Source organism: Strigops habroptila, chromosome 5 (assembly GCF_004027225.2).
Source record: "Strigops habroptila isolate Jane chromosome 5, bStrHab1.2.pri, whole genome shotgun sequence".
Classification (NCBI taxonomy): Eukaryota; Metazoa; Chordata; class Aves; order Psittaciformes; family Psittacidae; genus Strigops; species Strigops habroptila.
Window position 1 is genome coordinate 77,864,811 of NC_044281.2, and position 22,424 is coordinate 77,887,234.

Here is a 22,424-nt window from a genome sequence, read left to right on the forward strand (position 1 = left end):
TGGATTAATTTTATACTTATAATACAATTATAAGATAAAAAGTCAAGATAGGAGAATGCCAGCACTAGCAAAATTCATACAGAATTTTCTTCAATAAATAATAATAAAAAAGATGGCTGATCCCATGTTCCCCACAGGCACCAAAAGGATGTTACCAAACAAATAATCTACTTACAAGTACTTTCAAGGCCAGGTTGGACACAGGGGCTTGGAGCAACCTGCTCTAGCGGAAGGTGTCCCTGCCCGTGGCAGGGGGTTGGAACTGGATGAGCTTTAAGGTCTCTTCAACCTAAACCAGTCTGGGATTCTATGATTCTGTGAAGTACCAATTTCCCCAAGCAGTATAATTTTAAATCAATACTGATTGTAAATCCATAAATTCAAATCTGAAAAAATTACAAAAAGCAAGAAACATCTTTCCTAACATTCTCATTTTTACCTAAAACTTGGACATCACTATATAAAGGTATTTGCTATTCCATGTAGTAACTGACACCATAAGAGCTGTATGAATCTGCTGCACTGCTGCAAACAGTGGTGGAAGGAATACTCAATTTTCCAGGAATATCTGTCTCAGCTTAGCAGCTGCTGTTGCAAATTCCATACAGAGGGAAAGCTGCACTCAAAATTGTGTCAGCAACCAGCTAGTGTAATATAAAGTAAGTCTAATTCTGCATTTCTTACTACTTTTTAGGGCAGTGGGAGATGAGTTGGAGGCCAAAAAAGAGCCATAATATTAACACTTTTGTGTAAGTGTAAAAAAACTTACACCCATACAGGGAAACAGTGTCATACATCTTGTACAGGACCAAAACTGTAACAAATATGATGACAAAGTACTGGAGGAGCCTTTAGCCATTAGCTCTCTCCTGAAAGCCATGTATTGGCAAAAGCCGCTGGCAGCTTTTGAAAGACTTACCTTGTCAAATGGGAAAGTACCCTGAACAGTGAGGTGCTTTCATGTGAAGCATTAGGAGGAAACACATTTCCAACTCTTAATATTTATAAGAAGTAAAGAAGAATCCAAACCCAGACTTAGCTTATCCCACTTGACTCTTGAACGTGGGGAAATTACATGGAAATTGTTTTTTCAGCACTCCTGTGAAAGCGTAGTTGGATCTTTCTTTCCTTCTCCTCCTTCTTACCAGTAACTTATGAGCTAAAACTGACATCTTGCCCTCAACCCACTTCAAACCTTCCCCTGAACAATGAGAACACTGGTATCCTTCTGCAAACTGGGAATGGTGAGTGCACTGGTATTGTGAAAGCTCACTGACATGGTTAGAGTCACTTCACCTGCAAAGAACTGCAGCCCTCAGAGCCACTGCCTGAATCTTTCATTAACAACAGAGACATCATAGAAACTGGCAAAATACTTTGTATTTAGATAAATCTTTAAGCATTAGTAAGGCTATAAACTCTTCTCCTTAATGTGCATACCATACAGACTTTACAGAGCTTATAAGTGTATTCCTGGGGCAAGTTAATAGCAAGCTTAATGGCTCACCCAGAAAAGTTCCAGTCTGGTTTCCTCCAGGACAGCTGAAATGCTGAGAGCACCTCAGGGACTTAGAAGAGGAGCTAATACCACTTTGGCACTCTTTAGACATCCCCACAATTGCACTAGCAGATTACATGCTCAAGAGTTCTTACCTCTCAGCTAAGGTTTTGGAGTATTTGTTTCATCCATAGAGCTAAAATTATTCACCAGAAAAGGACAAATCCTATGAGGAAATTACAGATCTTATGCGACCTGTCCACGGGCAAACAAGTCAGAGGAAGAGTTTATTTGAAATACTCATGATACAGTTGAAGAACGAGTATTTCATCTGTATCAGGATCTGTTTCATGTCTCCTATCTCCTATAAGCTGAAAGTTAGCACGAAAAACTTCTTAAAACAATGAATGTGCATGCAGACATAAGCAAACCTTCTTTTCCATCTGAAACTGTGCAGAAACAGCCCATTATTCCTATAGGACAATGACCTGTTTTGCTTATAATGGAATAAAAATGCAATTAAACAATCTGATTATGGAACAAGTCTACATTTTCCAAGATGAAAACTAAACATCTTTCTATCTGGAAAATTTTAAACTACATTTGACCTATGACACCACCTACACTAAAAAAAATATTAAAGATTAATTAAATAAGCTTTCTGATCCGTTTATTATTCACTTTTGTATTTCATTTTAAACCTCCAGAAAGGAAGAAGCACAGAGCCTTGGGTGACATGGTCTAGTGTGAGGCATCCCTGCCCACGGCAGGGGGTTGGAACTGGATGATCTTAAGGTCCTTTCCAACCCAAACTATTCTGTGATTTTATGATTATATGAGTATTTCTCCTCTATAGAAGCAAAACCAAAGAGCACAAACAATGTTTCAAGCTTTCTTTATCTGTGTTTCGAGGGTTTAAAGTTTGACTTAATGTTATTTGTAACAGAACTGAAGCCCATACCTCACCTTTTTCAAATGAAAGGCACATTTACACGCAGAATCTTTACCCAAGACTGCCATCTGCTGTCAATGGCCACTTCATTTGCTTCCCAAATGAAGTATACATAAACCAGAGTTTTTCATTAGTTATTTAAAAAACATGTCTACGTGACAAAGAATGGTTTGTGTTGGAAGGGACCTTAAAGTTCATCCAGTTCCAACCCCTCATCACCCTCACAGGGAAGAGCTTCTGCCTCAGAGCTCATCTCAGTCTCCCCTCTGGCAGGTTAAAGCCATTCCCCTTGGCCTGTCCCTACAGGCCCTTGCCCAAAGCCCCTCTCCAGGTTTCCTGTAGCTCCTTTAGGCACTGGAGCTGCTCTAAGGTCTCCCCCTAAGGAGCCTTCTCTTCTCCATGTGCAGCCCAGCACATGGGGGGTTTCTGGGCTCAAGCACACACTGAAGCCAGGTCATGGGGAGCTTTTCACTGACCAGCACCCCCAAGTCCTTCTCCTCATGGCTGCTCACATCCTCCAGCGACGCTGTTTTTCTAATCTAAAGTTAGCCAAAATATAAAACAAGGAAAGCTTCTAAACAGATTAAAAAGCTCACCTAGAAAATGTCATTCTTTAGAGAGGACCAGAAGTATCTGTACTTTTTTTTTTTTCAATCAGCAGAAAGCTATACAATTCTCTTTAATCCTAAAAAATAACAACACACCAATATACTGAATGTGTTTCCAATGCCAGTTAGATCTGTGGGAAATAGTCTATAAGAGCATAAAAATTATAGTCTTCAACAATTCTTCACAGGGTGTATTCACAGGGTGTAAACAACACAAACTGTACTAGAAGCCGACGACCTACAGAAATGAAGAAATAGAAAAACACCACCTAAGGTGCTTTTCTTGAGTCTTAATCTGGTTTCCCACTGCTGTACAAGAGGCAAGGTTAAGGCTTAACCTAACTGAGTTACTAGCACTCCTGCAGCCAAAGCTGTATCCAGCTCTTAGTCTTGCACAGCCATGGAATCCAACTCAGGGAGTTGGACTTGATGATCCTTATGGGTCTCTTTCAATCTGAGATGTTCTATGATTCTATGAACCATTCCTCAAGCTACATAAAGCCTGAGTCACCACATCCTATAGCGGAAAGGAAAAGCTGGATGTACATCTTATTCTGCACACAAAAGTATCCCAGACTGGAAACGGGTCCCAATGTCTGATGAGCTTCAATCACCTTACAGAAAACTATCAGCTGTAAATATGTATTCTCAATAGATACATAAATAAATATAATGAAAATCAATGCAACTTGCAGGAAAAACTAAGAAAACAAGTACTATGCAGCACCTCTCAATTAATACCATAAAATTCCATAAAGTGGGAAGAGTATTGGAAATAGAAATAAATTATTATTGATGTACTAGGCAAGATTAAACTAAAGACTTCAACAACATGTGAAATCATGACAGTGTATTTCAATTACTACCTGGCTTAGGTGGTGCATGAACAACTTTAGCCGAATGTGAGGGTTCTCCAGGGACTGGTGTCTCTATATCTGCGTGTAGCTGAAGAGAATCCGATTCCACCTTCTGCACATTTCCCTCTTCTTTCTTTTCTCCCGTGCCCTGATCTTCATTCTCCACCCTCTCCGTGTGATCCACGCTCAGGGGAGTCAGTTCAGACTGACTGACATGAGATTCACCTTTGTAGGCAAAATCGCAGGCGACCGCATTCTCTATATGGGAATCCATAGGCTCTTCTGTAAGCAATTAACAACTGCATGAGTGAATTTCTCTCTGTATGACCACAGCTCACACTTCACACCATTAATACTAATTGGTGTTGGATAAATGGGGTGTGACTGTTGAATCACCTGAAAAAAAAACCCTCCTTCCCCTGCTTGCTCTTCCTTTTCTCTGCCAGCCTCTGTCCTGCCTAGTCCTCCCCAGATTACCACTTTTGTGACGCAGGTAAAAGCAGGGTCTAATTCTCTACAGCACCCAGATAGAAAATAAGCATGTGCCTAGAGATGGAAAAGAAAATAAGATGGTCTATGCAATAAGTAAGAAAACACATACTTGAACAGAGCAAGTCAGCTGCACCGTTTGGTCTGTAGGCTCTTGATTCAAAACACTCTATACAGAACCTACCCAGGTCTTTATATAGGGATCTATATCCAAAAAAACATAGAATCCTGGAATGGTTTGGTTTGGAAGGGAGCTTAAAGCTCATCCAGTTCCAACCCCCTGCCACGGGCAGGGACACCTTCCACTAGAGCAGGTTGCTCCAAGCCCCTGGGTCCAACCTGGCCTTGAACACTGCCAGGGATGGGGCAGCCACAGCTTCTCTGGGCACCCTGTGTCAGCGCCTCAGCACCCTCACAGGGAAGAGCTTCTGCCTCAGAGCTCATCTCAATCTCCCCTCTGGCAGGTTAAAGCCATTCCCCTTGTCCTGTCCCTACAGGCCCTTGTCCAAAGCCCCTCTCCAGGTTTCCTGGAGCCCCTTTAGGCACTGGAGCTGCTCTAAGGTCTCCCCTTCAGGAGCCTTCTCTTCTCCAGGCTGAACCAGCCCAGCCCTCTCAGCCTGGCTCCAGACCAGGGCTGCTCCAGCCCTCGTATCAAGGAATATCAGTCATTTGATCACTCAAGCAGGTACTTGATCCTCCTTTCAAACATCAATATTGGTTTTCAAACACATAGAATTTCTTACCTTCACTCACTACTTTCGAAACATCTCCTCTGGAAAGAAATTTGAGCATTTTCTTCAGAACTTTCTTGTGAGATTTGGAGGTCTGAAAATGCAAAGCCTGGCACCTTAAAAAGAAAAGATCACCACCATTTCTTTTGTGAAAGATTATTTCAGAAATAAAATAGGTTAAGGAACCACTTTAAAAAATGATACTGTTTTCTATTTCTTAAGTTTCATTATATTAAGTGGTAAAATATTTTATCACCACTTTCGAGTTAATAACATTAATATTATGCAGTACAAGGCAATATATTCTTTATGCCATGCTTTGTGTGTATATCACTATAATCACTAAAATATGCCAAGGTGACCTCAAGCAGTGCATAAGAAAAGCTTTCCTAGAAGGCTAATACACTAGATTTTTTCACTTATCCATCTTATAGATAAGCATTGATCCTAACTACTAACACAGGAAAATCATATCTAGAATTATTCATACCCTGTTTAACTGACAGCCCCTCTTATCTGGGCTACTAAGGCAGTGTTTGTGGGATACAGACCTTATAATTCACCTGCAACGAGCAAGCAAGAGAGCAATCACAGGACTCTTTGGGTTGCAACCCAGAAGCAAAAGGCAAGGGTGTACACTTAGCAGGCTGCTTATAGGGAATCATCAGAGAGCCACTGATGTGCCTATGCACAAACCCAACAGCACTTATTTAGCATTCAAAGTGTCACTAAAAGTAGATAAACTCTTCAAGTATTATTATATATTTAAAGCGATAAACACAAATGGTTGAACATCTTTGAAGCAGTCAAATCACACTAGTAAATTTTGAGCTTCTTACCTTATTGTGTACTGAGGACAACATGTCTGATTCATGATGGGTTTGTACACATATTTTCCACTTCTAAAATAATAATAAATATACATTGATTTATACTACAAAATAAATGTAAGACCAACCTTTTTTGTTAAAATAATATCAAAATATTACATGATGAGTAACAGAAACGAAGAAGCAAGTTCTTCAGCTTTTTGCTGCTATACTAAAATAGTATCCTAAAATATTAGGCAGAAGTTCTTCCCTGTGAGAGTGCTGAGGCGCTGGCACAGGGTGCCCAGAGAAGCTGTGGCTGCCCCATCCCTGGCAGTGTTCAAGGTCAGGTTGGACACAGGGGCTTGGAGCAACCTGCTCTAGTGGAAGGTGTCCCTGCCCGTGGCAGGGGTTGGAACTGGATGAGCTTTAAGGTCCCTTCCAACACAAACCACTCTGTGATTCTATAATTCTATAACTGAATGTTTTCCTGTTCAACTGTGTCAATGTTACAAGAAGTCAAAGAGCACTGGAGAGACAGTTCTATTGCAATTACTAATAGAAACTAGTTAATTGTTTTCACAGACCTAAGTTTTAAAGCTGGATTCTAAATTCTATCTAACCCGACAACAGGGCTTTGCCTTCTGTTTTTAAATTTACCTTCGCCATCCTCTGTCTATGAGATCCTGGTAATCTTGAACTGTCATTGAATGTGCCCACATACCTGCAATAAATAATACAGTAACACACTTGACTGACCATGGTTATGCTTGAAAATACAAGATATACAAAAATACGACTGTAAAGCTGGGTAGCTCACAGCGAGTTACGAAGAGATGATTTTCAAGGATTAGGCATATTCATGTATGTCATAAATTACTGCTTTCAACACACAAAGTGTAAAAACACCAAAACCAAGATAGATTTTGGGATGCAAATCAACTTGCAAATCAAATTGTGGTAAAATACTGGCACAGGCTGCCCAAAGAGGTGGTGGATGTGCCATCTCTGGAGACATTCAAGGCCAGCTGGGCAACCTGATCTAGTTGAAGATGTCCCTGCTCATTGCAGCAGGTTGGACCAGATGAGCTTTGAAGGTCCCTTCCAACCCAAACTGCTCTATGATTCTATATTGCTCTAACTGTACAAGGTAAAAGTTCACCTCTCTACCCACTATCTTTGCCAGAGATACACCAACAAAATGACATATAATTTCTCCTTAATTATAGTGTTAAGGATTGTTAAAATCAGTCTGAAACACCGGGTCAGAACTCTTCTGAGAGGTGCTGAAGCTGACACACACCATTCCCAGGGACCCCTTGCACAGCAGCCACCGGGTGGAGCAGAGCTCAGGGACTGTCTGTCACCTCTTCACCCAGGGAAAGAACATCATCCGCTTCCCATCAAGCTGCCCTGAGCTAAACCTGTCCAGCCACAGATCTAGAGCCATCGAGCCTGGCCAGACCAACACACTGAGCCCTGGGTTAACCCGGTGGGGATGGAGCCTTCACTGTCAGTGAAGGGTCAGGCAGGGCAGCTGCACCTCAGGAGTAAAACTATACCGAGAGAACGCTTAGGATGAGTCCCTAACTACATTCTTAGTTAGGGTGCATATATTATGATAGCAATAACTAAACAGTTCATCCTCTACACAGCTTTCCCGTTATTCCTCATGGTTCACCCTAGCCTGGAGAAGCACTCCCATTGACCTCGACCACGAGGCGAGGTTTCCCGGCGAGCCCATGGCCTCCGCGGCCCCACACCGGCCCGGCCTGGCTCTGCGGGCTGCCCCGGGGAGCCGGGGCCGCTCGGACCCCCCAAGCCCGGAGCAGGGGGCTGCGGGCTCCGACCGGGGAACGGCAGTGCCCGCTCCTGGCAGGATGAAGGGAAGGCGGAGGGTGCTGCAGCCGCCGTTCGCAAGCCTCCCTCAGCCCCAGGTAGGAGCAGCCCGGTGGCTTCCAGCCACCTTCGGGCAGCACCGGCGCGTCCCGGCCCTCACAGCCCGCCCTGCCCGCGGGCCGCACCGTGGGAGAGGTTGCCGGTCTCGTTCTTGCAGTAGCCGCAGCGGTAGCCATCCTCTCCGCCGAAGTACTCGACGATGCTGGGAGAGCCGCCGGCCGCCGCCATCTCCGCGGTGACCCGCTCGCAGTGCCCCGGTGCCCGGCTCAGGACAGCGCCCTGCCCGCCGCCATGCTCCGCACCCCGAGCGGCCCGGAAACAGCCGCTGCCGCCATCTTTGCTACGGGCACACCACAGGGGGAGCGCCCACAGGAAATGGCGGCCCCGCCATGTTGACCGCGGGCAGCTCCCCCATCTTTAGTGAGGGCGGCTGCGCTGCCCCGCCACAGGAGCCCGGCACCCCAGTCCCGTCCCGCCTCCTCCCGCTTACCGGCGGACACTTTCCCCCGCGCCGAGGCGCAGTAGCCGCAGCGGTAGCCCTCCTTCCAGCCCTTGTACTCCACCACGGCGGCAGGCATGGAGTACGGCGGCCCGGCTCGCCTCCCTCAGCGGCCCTGCCCGCAGCGCGCCCCGCCCGGCCGCGGACCCGCCGGTGCGAAGCGCGGTGGAGGCGGCCCTCGGCGGAAGCCTGGCCCCGTTTGCTGGAGCTGCGTTGTAGGTGAGCAGAGATGATGGAACTGTGCTTTCACACACCCTCAGAGTCTGCCCACGTTATCACCCCCAGAAACACGCTCCAACAGCATCAGCAGGACACTTGGTTACTTCCTACCCCAGCTGCTTGATCAGAACCCTGCCTGATGATAGAAGGAAAAATCCCTAAAACCTCCAGAGACAGTGATCCTCCAAAGAGGATTTTCTGGAGACAGAGGTAAAGTTTATTTTTTTTTTATTAAAAATAAATAATGTCATGGCCATGTATAGTTGTCCTGCCTTAGTTACAAAACCAGGTACACCTGATTTCTTTTTAAGCCCAAGGAAGGAGGACTTTTTGTCTGCCACCGAGATCAAATTTGCAAACTCAAACCTCGGTTTCCAGAGGACTAAGAAGAGAAAGACAATATCAATTTCTCTGCAGCACCCAAACTCATCTAGATAAGAGGATTATCACAGCAGAGATGGTTAACCATGTAAATTCCACCTGCAGGCTGCTACTGGGGACAGACGAGGATGAAGGAAGGGGGAGAGCATTTCATTTTTACTTAGAAGCGTCAGTAAGCTTTAAATAAAGTAGCAAACTAAGCCCTAATAAATAGAAAGTATACAGTAATAACCCCATGACAGGTATAAACAAAACAGCGCATAGGAAGTGTCGAGATGTTCTAATAAAAATAGTTTTACAATATATATACACATATAAAATACTTTCCGAAGGAAACATTTTAAAATATTTTCTGCAAGGCACCTAGGGGGAAAGAAAGAAAAAAAGAGAAAAGACAGTAAGACAATATGCATTAAGATTTAGAACTTAGCAAACATCTGTGACAATAAAAGAATTCAATGCTATTGTTTGAATGGATTTTAGAGGGAACCAGGTTGTACTCCCTTCTTGTTTCCCTAAGTCCTTCTTCACACTAATCTATTAACAACATCAGCTGTCAGTAGGTTAAGGAGAAAAAAGGTACAAAAACTAAGCTATGATTCTTCACAGCACTGCATTCCAAGTATAAAGCTACGAAAATTAACTCAAGTATGCCACTTAACTGACTACCCCACATGTAAAAATAAAGGGGCTTTTAATTACTGCATAAAGACTAGATTACTTTGTTCCATGAAGAGATCAAGAATGTTCCAGATGTTCTAAAGTTACCCTGCTTATGGCTTTTCTATATTTATAAGTCACGGGTAGTTTCCCTGCAGTTCTTCCACATGCATTAGGAACTCAATCACCGTATCCGTAGTTAGTTTGATTTATTAAAACAACTTACCTCAAGAATTAATCTATTTCCATTTCATCTTCATTTCTGTGATGAGGAGGGCTAATCATGGGTTCTGTTATTTCATATGTATCTACAATCTCCTGGTTAGAGATGACGAAAGTATGTAAGTTACAAGAACTGAATTATTTCCATTTCATTGCAGTTACCATCACATAAGTAATAAGGTTTCTCAGACTGAAGCACTATTTCAAATTACTGAGTATCTTTGAGTGAGGGACAAAGGGGAGGAGCTGTATGTGCTGAAAACTACTTTTTATTTAAGATCTATTACAAACAGCAAGCACTAAGGAAATTGTACGGAGAACTTCCCCTCTAAAAGCAAGTATCATACATAAAGGGAAGAAACAGACACTATTTATGCAGTCCTCATACAGAACAGTAAAAGCAAGTCACTGCACAACTTAAAAGCCCTTAAACAGGCTTCAACGATCACAGATGAAATTGCTATCCCAATTCGCAGTTTTCTCGCAGTTAAAAGCATTCATTAGATTTGTGATTGTTCTGGAATCCATAAAGTTAAATGTAGTGATAATACAGGAACCCCTGTCCTCATCTGAGTGCAGTAGATGTATTCCTACACTTAACAACAAAAATTAATCAAAAGTATCAAGTGCTGTCCATTATACCTTCCATTCTTGATAGTTCAGAGACAAGACGACCTGGTTCCGTGCTCCAGCACTATGGCCACCCTCCCCTCCATCGTCGTCTTCTGAAGGCTCTGTGCAAAATACAGCATTTTCAGAGTCTTTATACTCATCAAGTCAGTCTCCTCCAGGAATACAAAAGCTTCACTAAAAGCAAATCAATGATACATGCTGCATGAAGCTAGTCTCCAGCAATAGCCTGTACCATACACTTCTTCAGAAATTTCTTCAGTCTTAACTCCTAAAAATTGTGGAACTAACATTTCAGAGACACAGAAGGACTTAAGTATTTCATCCTTTCTGAAATCCCACCCGTCTGAATCCCACGGATATTCCATGAGAATGAAAGTTAAAGACCTCCTATATAGGATGGCATTTCCCTTTCAACTGTTCTGAAGATGCAGCACTTCCCAGTGCAGATAAAGGAGACTTCTTACATCCAAAAATGTATTTTCTCAGCAAAACCTAACAACGTCCATGTATGTATTAGTGAAGATATCACTTCGAAATAAAAGGTTATTTCCTTTCATTAACAGAATTTATCTCAATCAGCATAATGGCCTTTTTCCATATTTTGATATTTAAACAGACTCAATCCTTTCAGTTCCTCTCATAAATCTCTTCATGCCTTCAATTACACTCACTGCATATCCCCAAATCTCTACTCTTCCACCTGAAAGTATACCTGAAACTTTGTGAACACACAAGATAGAGCAACTTTTCAACAACAAAAAAAACCAGCCTTTTAAAGCAACATTTTACCTATTATTGGCAATTTATCTTCATCCAGCTTTATTCTTGCAAAACCATCCTGAAAAGACAGGATTTAAAGTTTCAGAAATTAGAGCTATCCGGTTAGGATAATGCACTGAGATTTCATGGTTTAATACATCACATCATCATAAACAAGTACATATATTGATACACAGCCTTAACTGGCATACCAAATAAGAATAGTCTAAATACAGCATTCATTGATCCATAAAGAGTGCAGCTGATATAGGATGGTTGGTAACTTGGGTTAGAAAAAACATCTGTTGTATTAAAAATTATTATTCATTAAACATACTTGAGTGAACCCTCCATAATCATATCACTATTCATTATAAACCTGAATTTAGACAAATATATCTCTAAGTTTCTCTTTTCCGCAAATTCATTTATTAGACAAACTAAGTATAAAGTGCAAATCTACAGATTCGAAAGGTGCATTAAACACTGCACTAACATACTTTCCTACGGCCTCAATAATAATGTGAGGCAGAATCCCTTCTTGAGAAGTGTATTGACAGCAAGAATTTCATTATTCTTGTGTTAGTAAATTGACTAGAGTAGAAAAATCTAATAAAAAAATATTATACTGTCAACTCTGTTTCTTTTTTATTCAATTACTAAAATATCACAGACTCTTTGTAGAAAACAAATTAGGATTCCTAATATTTAAATCCTAATCTGTCAACCTTGAAGCCATAACAACAACAAATCGTATTTCTAGATAACTCCAATATCTAAAATAAGATTTCAAGAACATGTCATGCCTTACCCTTATAATGAAGGACACATGAAAGATGTTTTCCACAGTGCGTGCAAAAGAGTTGGGATCAATCACAAGGTCAAAGAAGGAAATAGGTGTGCTAGCTGGAGATGGAAAAAGGGGGTTGTTAACGAACCAAGCAGGTGGTATACACAGAGCAAGCACACAGACAGGGCTCCTTCTAAAAGCTAACTGAAAGTTGCTGTCCATTAGTCACAAAACTGAATTCCCAGTTGCCTGCAGAAAGAAACAAAATTTCTAGAGATGATGATTTTCTTCCGCCTTTTGCCACACACACACATAAATATACTTTGTACCTGTTTGATTGCCCTCTAGAAAACAGCGTGTTCTAGTAAGAGGGAAAGGGGGGGAAGATTTACATTTACTTTGTAGCAAACACCAGTCAATTAGTGTTCATAACAAATACTCTGTATCCTTCAACAGAAAGATTTCATCGAAGCCTGGAAGAATTGTAAAATCCCAGACTGGTTTGTGTTGGAAGCAGCCACAGCTTCTCTGGGCACCCTGTGCCAGCAACTCAGCACCCTCACAGGGAAGAGCTTCTGCCCAAGAGCTCATCTCAATCTCCCCTCTGGCAGGTTAAAGCCATTGCCCTTGGCCTGTCCCTACAGGCCCTTGTCCAAAGCCCCTCTCCAGGTTTCCTGGAGCCCCTTTAGGCACTGGAGCTGCTCTAAGGTGTCCCCTTAAGGAGCCTTCTCTTCTCCAGGCTGCCCCAGCCCAGCTCCCTCAGCCTGTCTGAGAGGTTTCTACTTGCTAACTCCACCTAATTTTGTTTCTATAGTTTAGTCACTCTTAACTGTAGAAGATTAAGAGTTCATCTTCTTAAATTAACGCTTTAAAAGCTTAATGGAATCATACTTACGATCATTTTTAAAATGAGTTTGCAATAATCCCAAGATCCTCTCTACTTCTTTTTCTGTAGCCTCCTGATGAGACTCCTCCATTTTTTTCAACTGGAAAAAAAGAAACAGTTTCACCTCAAATAACCACTGTTGCAAGTCAGGAAGATGAAAAGGGCCTTTTATGAACACCTAACTTAAAAGGTGAATTTTTCTCTCTACGTCACACATACACAGTTACAGACACACGTATGCAAACATGAAACAACTTACACAGTGCTTTAGGAACCAATTCCCATCTTACAGAATCAACCTGAAAGGCTGCAGTGGTTAAGGGAGTCAATTAGCCTGCTGTTACCCGCATTTCTGTGCAAATGATGTACAATGTTAGCTGCTTTCTAAATAAAAGTTGAAAACACACTAATATAGAGAAGTTTTTCATTTCCTTTCAAAGCAACAAGCATCAGAGTCAATAAGCTAATTTGAACTTGTAAAATCAGTGTGTAAATTCTATTTCCTTCCACTCAGTGAAATACTGCGGTTCATACAAAACAAACCAAGAAGCCTAACAGTGAAGTCTGAATTCTTTAGTCTGAATCCTCTAGCACTACACAGTTCCTAACCACAAACCCCAAACCAAAATGAACTAGAAAGATTTAAAAGTCAGTTGTAATAACTGTGCCATAACAAATCATTAATAAAGATAACAGTTCACAAACCTGAGCAGGCATTGCCCTTTTTTCTTCTCCTCCTGTAGCCTTTTTCTGCCTCTCAATCCGTTGCCTTGGGACAGGAGGATCAGACTTGAAAGATCCCAACCTAACCAAGATAAAAAGAACACGTATATGGAAATATATTTTACATTATATGCTAAGGAATCTATACAGTGAGCAGTTGATCTCCTCATAAAAGAGCAAAGTGATGACTGATATCTAAAAGTAAAGCCTCATCACGTGAGAGATTTCTGTAAACAACCATCCCCAAAGGTTGTTCCCAATATATGTTGGCAGCCTCACACCAGAGTCATCAACAGATGTATAAAATCTGATGCAATTCTTCCAACTTTTTAACAGAAAACTTTAAATCTCCTTTTCTGAAAACTAAGTAAGAAATGAAATTCATATCCTCCCATATCTCCGTTTGAATTTATTACAGACTTTTCTGCCTGAAAACTCTCCCCTTACAGTATTTATCTCTTTTTTACCTATTGTTTAGTCTCTGTAAGTTCAGGTTTACAGTCAGCTCTTTTTTTTAAAGAAAAAGCCACATATTTTTCATATATAGTCGATCAATAGAACAGTCAGTACACTAAAAAGAGATCTAATGTTTCTCATTAAACAATATGAGTGTAATATACGTGCTAGATTTCAGCACTTTCTTGAAGTGCTTACCTCTCTCCATTGACTATATAAGGAACTTAGGCTCCTAACTTTGGGTGCCTTGAATCTCCACCAAGCTAGATGCCTAAAGGAGAGAGTGTGAATTGAGACTCAATTCAAGTTAGTTCAGCAGGTACCCAAAAATTCTGCAGCACTTATTTTTCCCTATCTTGGGCAACTTGCAACTGCTCCATTTCAGAAGTCACAGGCTAACCATGAGGAAAAATAACTCAGGCCTCAGATAAGAATAGATGGAGCTGGAAATTAACAGTTCTTTTCCTAAATTGAGGACTACACTTTATTGTAGTAACACTTCATATTCACACATCCTCCATCAAAGGAAGCCCATCATTACTTGAGTCAAAATGCAACTAACGAGAAAAGTCGTTCTTGCAGCCAGTTTTGTCTCAAAATAAAATGTTTGGAAAGCATACTTATCTTTTAGAGCTTGAAAGTGCAAACCCAAGTTTGAAACATCTCAATTAGCCATCCATCATTAAATATCAGATACTGTATGATCAAATTAGTATCTTCAGCAACTTTCCTACAATTACAGTGAGACTTATGGGGGGCATGGGGGTGGATCAAGTATAAAAGCATAGACAACTGAGTAATATTCTCTCAACTCTACTGTTGATATTTAATTGAGCTAGATCCTGCTATGGCTGACTTTACAAGAGATTTAAACTGGAGAGTTGTCTATAAGCCAGGTGACTACGGGTCATTTGACAGCAGCTAAAAAGGCTCCTACTAATGGAGCTCCTACTAATGGGTTGCTTATGCATAAAGAGATATGATGCTGATTCTACATAAGGCCACCTGCCAGCAATCAAGTGATTTCTTCTGAAGGCAGAGCCAGAATGCAAGATTCTAAAAGACAACCCATTAACACAGAAGTACAAGAACTGTTGGTCTCTTCTTGATAATACAATCATTAGGTAAAAGATACAGACCCTGATGGACTGACCTTCCATAACTGTCTACGGTGGGGGGAAAGGGTACCTGTATTTATAATTTTGGCTGCAACTTGCACAGGGAGAGAAAGATGAGGGAAGAGTCAGCTTTTAAGGAATGAGAACTACTTCTAATGGTTTTGGTCTGAAATAGGTAAATCAAGAATACCCTGCTATCTCTAGTAGATACAAGTGATGCCATTCTGTAGCCAAGCCAAAACAAAATCAGAGAGAGAAACATTATGAACTATTTTGGAGACAAGGAGTTCACTGTACCATAAGAACAAAGTGAGTTCTTGTTGACACTCTATGACCCAAGATTAAACTCTATTCAAGCCCAGGGCATTAAAGACAAGAATCAATTAAGGCCATTAACTTGTGCTGCAGTTTATACTATTTCTTTAAATAAACTTACATGTAGTGAAAAGAAGGTGCTCTTCTGAAGTACTTTTCTGTTTCTTCTCCCAGTTTATGCCAGGCATCATTAGGTAAATAGCCTGAAATGCTGTCAGAATCACTATCATTTTCTTCTACTTCTATGCGATTTATACCCATGAAGGTTAACTAGAAGATAAAAAAAAGCTGCAATGAAAATTCACTTAGAGAAAGATCAGTAAATACATTACTGGTGAAATACTGTATCATGGTGTTTGTCCTGCTAGATTAATACTTAATATCACTGCATAAGAACCTTGACTTTCCTGCACACACTATGAAAACAGAAAAACACATACACACTTGTGTTCAGCAAGCATCAGCAAGCAATGAAAAAAAAGAGCAATAGCTAAAAACTGCCTGTATTCCAACAAAATTTCCATGATGTAGGATAGTGGAAGGTGTCCCTGCCCATGGCAAGGAGTTGAAACTAGATGAGTTTTAAGGTTCCTTCCAATCCAAACCATTCCAGGACTACTTAAATTGCACTATAAAGCTAAGATGTCTCACAGTTTCTGAATACCGCACACTTCCAGGAAGCTTAGCTCCTCAATACCATAAAACAACTTATTTGACTCGACCCTGCATCCACCAGCCAGACTTCTCCAGGAAGAACTTCAAAACAATTGAACTTTATGGGGTTTTTTTTTATATTGCAGAGTTCTAGACTTCACCAAAGACTCACACTCCTTATTAATCTGCTGTAACACAAGAGAGAATTTTCAGGGAGGGGAGGAACGAAAAAAGAACAAATTCTTCTTCAAAGCTATCCTGAACTGACTCTTCCACCCAGTCACAATGCAAACACATCAAGTCTAAAAGCATGCAAGTAATTCAAAGTCCCATGTCATGTCAGTGACATGGGGCCTTAAGAACTCCATCCAAAAATATATAAAGCAGTGGAGAGGATAAAGAAACTACTCAGCTACTGAAACTACAAAACAGTGAGCACAAAAAAAGTGCACAAGGCTACTTCAGCATGAACTGAAGTGTGAGAAAGTAGCAGCAATGCAACAATGGGAGGGGATGTTTGCATTTTAAGTTAGATTTCCCCCTCTGCACACTGGAAATGCTCACTACGTAGTTTAAAACAATCACCAACGCTAACCAGAAAGTTAATCAAAGAAATTCACAGGAAGAGTGTTAAATTCCATCAGAACTGTCCTGTACTGCCTGAAAACTGATTCTGTAACAAATAGGGCAAACCCCTAGCAAAACTGTTGGCAAATTCAGTCTAGAACTTACCAAGTCTTCTGCAAATACTAGTGAATCAAATGTTGTCATGTCAGAGTGCAACTCATTGGCCTTCTCCTTTCCTAGGTTTGATGCTAAGACAAGAAATTGGGCATCCAGCGCAGCCTCTCGTGCACAGGAAACTGTTACAGGAAAGATTTTATGTTAATAATATGAAATTGTCAAAACTATAATAAGAAAATTTAGCATAAAGACTATCCTGGGTATAAAGCTTTATAAATCATTTTACTGCAATGACCTCTAACATCTGTACTTACATACCCCTTATAATAGTATTTGCTTTAAAAAATGAGAAGGAAAAGGAGAGGATGACACAATAAAGGCAAGCATGGAAAAACAACACAGCACCTTAAAAGAATAAAATGCCCTCTTTACTGACATGTTTTTCACCTCTCCAAGTGGAATGAACCCCTCCATACTGATATCAGAGCAGCCCTGCAGAGAAGGACTTGGGGGTGCTGGTTGATGAGAAGCTTAGCATGAGCCAACAGTGTGCGCTTGCAGCCCAGAAAGCCAACCGTATCCTGGGCTGCATCAAAAGAAGCGTGAGCAGCAGGTCGAAGGAGGTGATCCTGCCCCTCTACTCTGCTCTTGTGAGACCTCACTTGGAGTACTGCGTACAGTTCTGGTGTCCTCAACATAAAAAGGACATGGAGCTGTTGGAGCGAGTCCAGAGGAGGGCCAAAAGGATGATAAGAGGGCTGGAGCACCTCCCGTATGAAGACAGGCTGAGAAAGTTGGGGCTGTTCAGCCTGGAGAAGAGAAGCTGCGTGGAGACCTCAGAGCAGCCTTCCAACATCTGAAAGGAGCCTGTAAGGATGCTGGGGAGGGACTCTTCCTTAGGGACTATATTGGTAGGACAAGGGGTAATGGGTTCAAACTTAAACAGGGGAAGTTTAGATTAGATATAAGGAAGAAGTTCTTTACAGTGAGGGTGGTGAAGCGCTAGAATGGGTTGCCCAGGGAGGTTGTGGATGCTCCATCCCTGGCGGTGTTCAAGGCCAGGTTGGACAGAGCCTTGAGCCACGTGGTTTAGGGCAAGGTGTCCCTGCCCATGGCAGGGGGGTTGGAACTAGATGATCTTAAGGTCCTTTCCAACCCTTACTATTCTATGATTCTATCTTCTATACCTACTGCCTACGTATATTGTTCTGCAGTGTCAAGATAAAGCAATGAGAATTTCCAAGCGCAAATGAACACTAAAGTAATATTCGTTTTCTCATATTAACGTATTCAAACAATTCCTCTTCAACTAAACATATCTATTTGAAGTTACACTTCAATAATTCTGATAAAGTACTTCAACTTCATTCTCTTGCCCTTTTTTGTTTCTAAGGAGTCATCACCTCACACTTGACCAACTGTCAAGCAAATACTTCTAACAAGGACCACAGAATTTGTTTTACCTCCACTAAACAGTTTATTGGCTTCTTCCAAAGCTTCCGTCAGTCTGTTGCTTTTGGAACTCAGCATATCCTCACGATTTTCTGCGGGACAAACAAATGATATCTTATGTTACTTAAATATAGAAGCATTGAAAAATACATTTACACCTTAACACTGGCTGGTTCATAGCCCATCATACACACAAAAATACAGAATACAGTTATAGTATATTAATTGCTAGATTATGTAGGCTCCATTTTTATTAACGTTTCTGCATTAACTCAGTTTGAAGTAATTTTTCATTTACTTCAATGCAGTAAGATTTATACTGTAGCATAGGATGGTGAGGCGCTGGCACAGGGTGCCTGGAGAAGCTGTGGCTGCCCCATCCCTGGCAGTGTTCAAGGCCAGGTTGGACACAGGGGCTTGGAGCAACCTGCTCTAGTGGAAGGTGTCCCTGCCCGTGGCAGGGGGTTGGGACTGGATGAGCTTTAAGGTCTCTTCCAACCCAAACCATGAAGTGATTCCCTGAATTTATGTTAGCGGATCCCTCTTGGTTCCAGTAAAATACCTGTATATGTGTCAAAGCTACTACCAAGTACCATAGTTTTCTGCACGCTATTCATCTTACCTGTAAGTTAAGGATTTTCATGAAGGAAACAAACAAAACCCCCCAAATGCATACTTGGTGATTTCTGAAGATCACCATGTTGAACACAGTTACTTGTATATCACGGTATACACATAATTTAACAAGACTTTCAGATGTCCAGTTCAACAGCTACTCACAACACTGCTTTTAAGGACTTACACCATCCTCAGTGCCCTGACACACTGCTGTTTTCTGCATAAACAAGAGACTGGATAATCCATGAATTACATTGTATTCCCATGTAAAACAACCCTACAAATTTACTGAGCATGCAGAATACAACCAGCACCACACACTGCTAAATTCGGCAGGGCTTACTCCAACAACCATTTGTTATGTTCCCATGAGAAAACCACCACACTCCAAAGATACAGAGGGGAAGTGCTGACACATCTACCTAAAGAGATGCTAAAAGTCTCATCGCACGTTCTGGAAAGCCCAAGAACAACTTTCAGGTCCGGGCTTGTACCCACAGGTTCAAATTAAAGCTCAAACACCATTAAGACAAAACTAAAAGCTTTGGGTTTATCTCTAAGGGTAAAGCTGACAGTTTGGACCGCTGCATCAATGCAGTTAGGGGCGGGTAAACCCCTCACAACCCTGCTATCCCTGGGCATGTAAATGCCCCCAGGGATGCTGATCTGGATCCAACCGAAGGGCCAGCATTTCGGCAGCCCAAGGCACTCGGTGTTCCCAGGGAAGCGTTACGAGCTCCTCCAACAGTGACGCCGGGCTCCGGCCGCCGCTCTCGGGCTTACGCTGCACGCTGTAGATGAGCTCCCGGTACTGGTTCCGGATGATCCTCCTGCTGCGCTCATCGCCCTCGCCGCCCTCCAGCCGCCGCGGCTGCTCGCCCTCCGCACCCGCCTCCTCCATGTCCCTGCCGGCGGAGCCCGGCGAGCGGCCCTGCAGCCGCCGCTGAGGCACGGCGCCGTTCCGCGAGGTGGACGGCAGCGAGGCGCCCGAGCTCCCCGACGAGGAGGAGAACCTATCACTGCCGCTCGCCTCCGACATCGCTGCGCGGCGCCGCGGGACCTCGGCAGCCGCCGCCCGGCACCGCCGAGCGCGCCAAGGCCGCGGAGGCGCCGTTACAGGACGCGATGGTGGCCCGAGAGGGTCAAACAGCGGCGGGAGGCGGGGCCAAGGCGGCCGCAGCGAGCGGTCATGGCGGGCGGGGGCCGCGCTCTGAGGTAATGGGCGGGAAGGCAGCAGCTGCCGCCGCTGCCAGCCCCAGGCGGGGCCGCGCCGGTCCTTGAGCTTTGTCCTTGTCTTTGTCTCGGTCAAAAATAAACGGCGCCTGAGTTATTTGGATTAAATCCCCGACAGATCCGCTCACGCACGTCCGAGATGTGACTTTTTACCTCTTGGATTAAGCAAGTTTTCTGCTTTTAAAAACTTGAGCTGAAAAGCCCCAGAGCTTTTGCCTGTATTAAAGAGTAGAAATGTAACGATGAACCTGATGGTAACACATCTTTCATCTGCTTTTAACGTCTGAGGAGCAGAAAAGGTGAAAATTAGAGGCAAAAAGATGCTGCACTTGGCTGAGCATCTCTAATACATGTTTCCGTATAAATGTATGGATTAATCACTAAGCTCTGTGCTCTGGCAAATAAAGTAACAAAGTCTATTCCTCTTCTACTTTGAAGAGTAATAGACTCCTAAATTAGTTAATCGTGACCAGTGATGTTGTTTATACCAAAAACACAACAAAGCTAAAGCAGAGCTAAATGCAAGCATATGTATTAGTAATTCAACAGGAAGAAAAGCGCCTTCAGTATTTTCAAGTTATCCACAATCAAGCATTAGAAGTCTGGAAAATCAGACAAATTGTCATTTAATGATGAGCATTTTATACTACAGACTAAAAGAAAAAGAAAAAATCTTTAATATGTATTTTCTCCTCTCACTCTATTCCTTTCCCAGGGCCAGTGTCATTAGAATTCAGTTTAGTGTAATGATGGATCTGGCTTCCAATTTGGAGCAGTGGGCTGTGTAATGCCCCACATTGCTCTTATTTTCTCATAGTTCTCTTGTGTAAATATCAGTAATTTAGGAAGTGTGCTGAGTTATCATTTCTGACATCCTGATGATCCTACTTTAAGAGTTCCTTAAAACTGACTTCTGCTTTGTATTATCACACTAATCAGATAAAAAAATCATTAGCTATCCCCTTCGGTTGTGAGTATAGAGTTTGCACAAGATGCAGATGAGAATTAAAAGCATATGTAATAATATCAAGTCTCTATAACCATAGAATCCCAGACTGGTTTGTGTTGGAAGGGACCTTAAAGCTCACTCAGTTCCAACCCCCTGCCACGGGCAGGGACACCTTCCACTAGAGCAGGTTGCTCCAAGCCCCTGTGTCCAACCTGGCCTTGAACACTGCCAGGGATGGGGCAGCCACAGCTTCTCTGGGCAACTGTAAGACATTTAAACAGGCCATATATGCTAAAGGTTTAATTCCTGCTTTCTTGGTTACAGCATGTAACTGCCCTTAGTCATTTCATGATGTTACAGCAATGCGTATGCTCTCTGCTTCAGCTACCATGTGGTGGTCAAACATAGTGACAGAATTGCATTGAAGTTTTTACTCTTTCAGTAAATTGTGAAACAGGAGGCAGGAGTTCAGAACCTTCACACTTTCACAGTAAAGCAGCCAGAGAGAGTAAAAGTGGCTGCATCATAATTCGGATCATTTAAGGATGGTTTTGTACTGGTTCTAAAGCAAGTTCTCTTACACAGGTTTCACAATTGCAGGACTGCATCTTCCAGCTGACTCTTGTTTCACTGTTTAGGTATATTCATTTAACAAGTTCGACAAAGAAGACGCTCTAGGTATAATGAACACTAGCATTTAGGAGATTTTCAAACTTGGGAATCCTTCATGTTCTTGATACAGGATGAAATACACTTTGTATTACAGAAAAGGCATTGGGATGAAGTATTCTGCAATCTCAACAGAAAATCAAAGTAATTTTATTAAGAGGGCAGATCACTAACAATAAAAACATATTGTTAGCTGCATTGATGAATTCCAGATTTTTTAAAAGAACACATACAATAGAAGGGATTTCCATCCCCCTGAAGTCCCAAACGTAATCTTCATTTCTTTATAGTGCATGTCAGTCATCCCCAAAATTTCTTAGACATTAATAATTTAGTTGAGCATTAACCCAGAGGTGTGTTGGGTTCTCCTGAGAACTTAATGCACTTGTGAAACTGTGATAGGAAGTGAGGCAAAACCTGAATGCACGATTTACCACAGGTTGGTACAATTAGTAGGAAACTCTTTGCAAGTTCGCAAATGCTCTGATCCATGCAAAGATACTGCCCATCAAAACGAATTCCTTGCGAGAATCCATTTACTCCAACAAAGCTATCCTAAAGGATGATGTCAACCAAATACGTTGTTTCAAAGACAATGGATTACACTAAATATTATCAATTTAATTTTTTATTATAATACAAGATTAGAATAACAATATAG

The 22,424-nt window shown here is 42.1% G+C and overlaps 2 protein-coding genes across 7 annotated transcripts in view; both read right to left on the reverse strand.

Moving 5' to 3' along the window:
* Window positions 1-8,230, reverse strand: part of ATE1 (arginyltransferase 1) — an 85,081-nt gene extending 76,851 nt beyond the window's left edge. Inside the window, exons 1-5 of one of the 6 annotated variants that reach the window (XM_030486321.1) lie at window positions 7,969-8,230; window positions 6,605-6,668; window positions 5,975-6,037; window positions 5,148-5,251; window positions 3,925-4,197 (exon numbers count right to left, since the gene is read on the reverse strand). In XM_030486321.1, the coding sequence (XP_030342181.1) occupies window positions 3,925-4,197; window positions 5,148-5,251; window positions 5,975-6,037; window positions 6,605-6,668; window positions 7,969-8,071 (607 nt within the window). In that variant the 5' untranslated portion in view covers window positions 8,072-8,230. Of the gene's footprint in view, window positions 1-3,924; window positions 4,198-5,147; window positions 5,252-5,974; window positions 6,038-6,604; window positions 6,669-7,247; window positions 7,775-7,968 lie in introns of those variants that run through there. The other 5 variants (XM_030486323.1, XM_030486324.1, XM_030486326.1 and 2 more) reach the window with 5 other exon arrangements.
* Window positions 8,231-9,086: 856 nt separating this feature from the next.
* On the reverse strand, window positions 9,087-20,116 carry NSMCE4A (NSE4 homolog A, SMC5-SMC6 complex component). Its single transcript, XM_030486327.1, has 11 exons — window positions 19,696-20,116; window positions 18,306-18,386; window positions 16,891-17,021; window positions 15,626-15,774; window positions 13,598-13,697; window positions 12,902-12,992; window positions 12,028-12,122; window positions 11,247-11,295; window positions 10,467-10,558; window positions 9,829-9,920; window positions 9,087-9,305 (listed from the first exon to the last, which is right to left on the reverse strand). The coding sequence occupies exons 1-10, from the start codon at window positions 19,949-19,951 to the stop codon at window positions 9,837-9,839; spliced, it is 1,128 nt and encodes a 375-aa protein (XP_030342187.1). The 5' UTR covers window positions 19,952-20,116; the 3' UTR covers window positions 9,087-9,305; window positions 9,829-9,836.
* Between the last annotated feature and the right edge of the window lie 2,308 nt (window positions 20,117-22,424).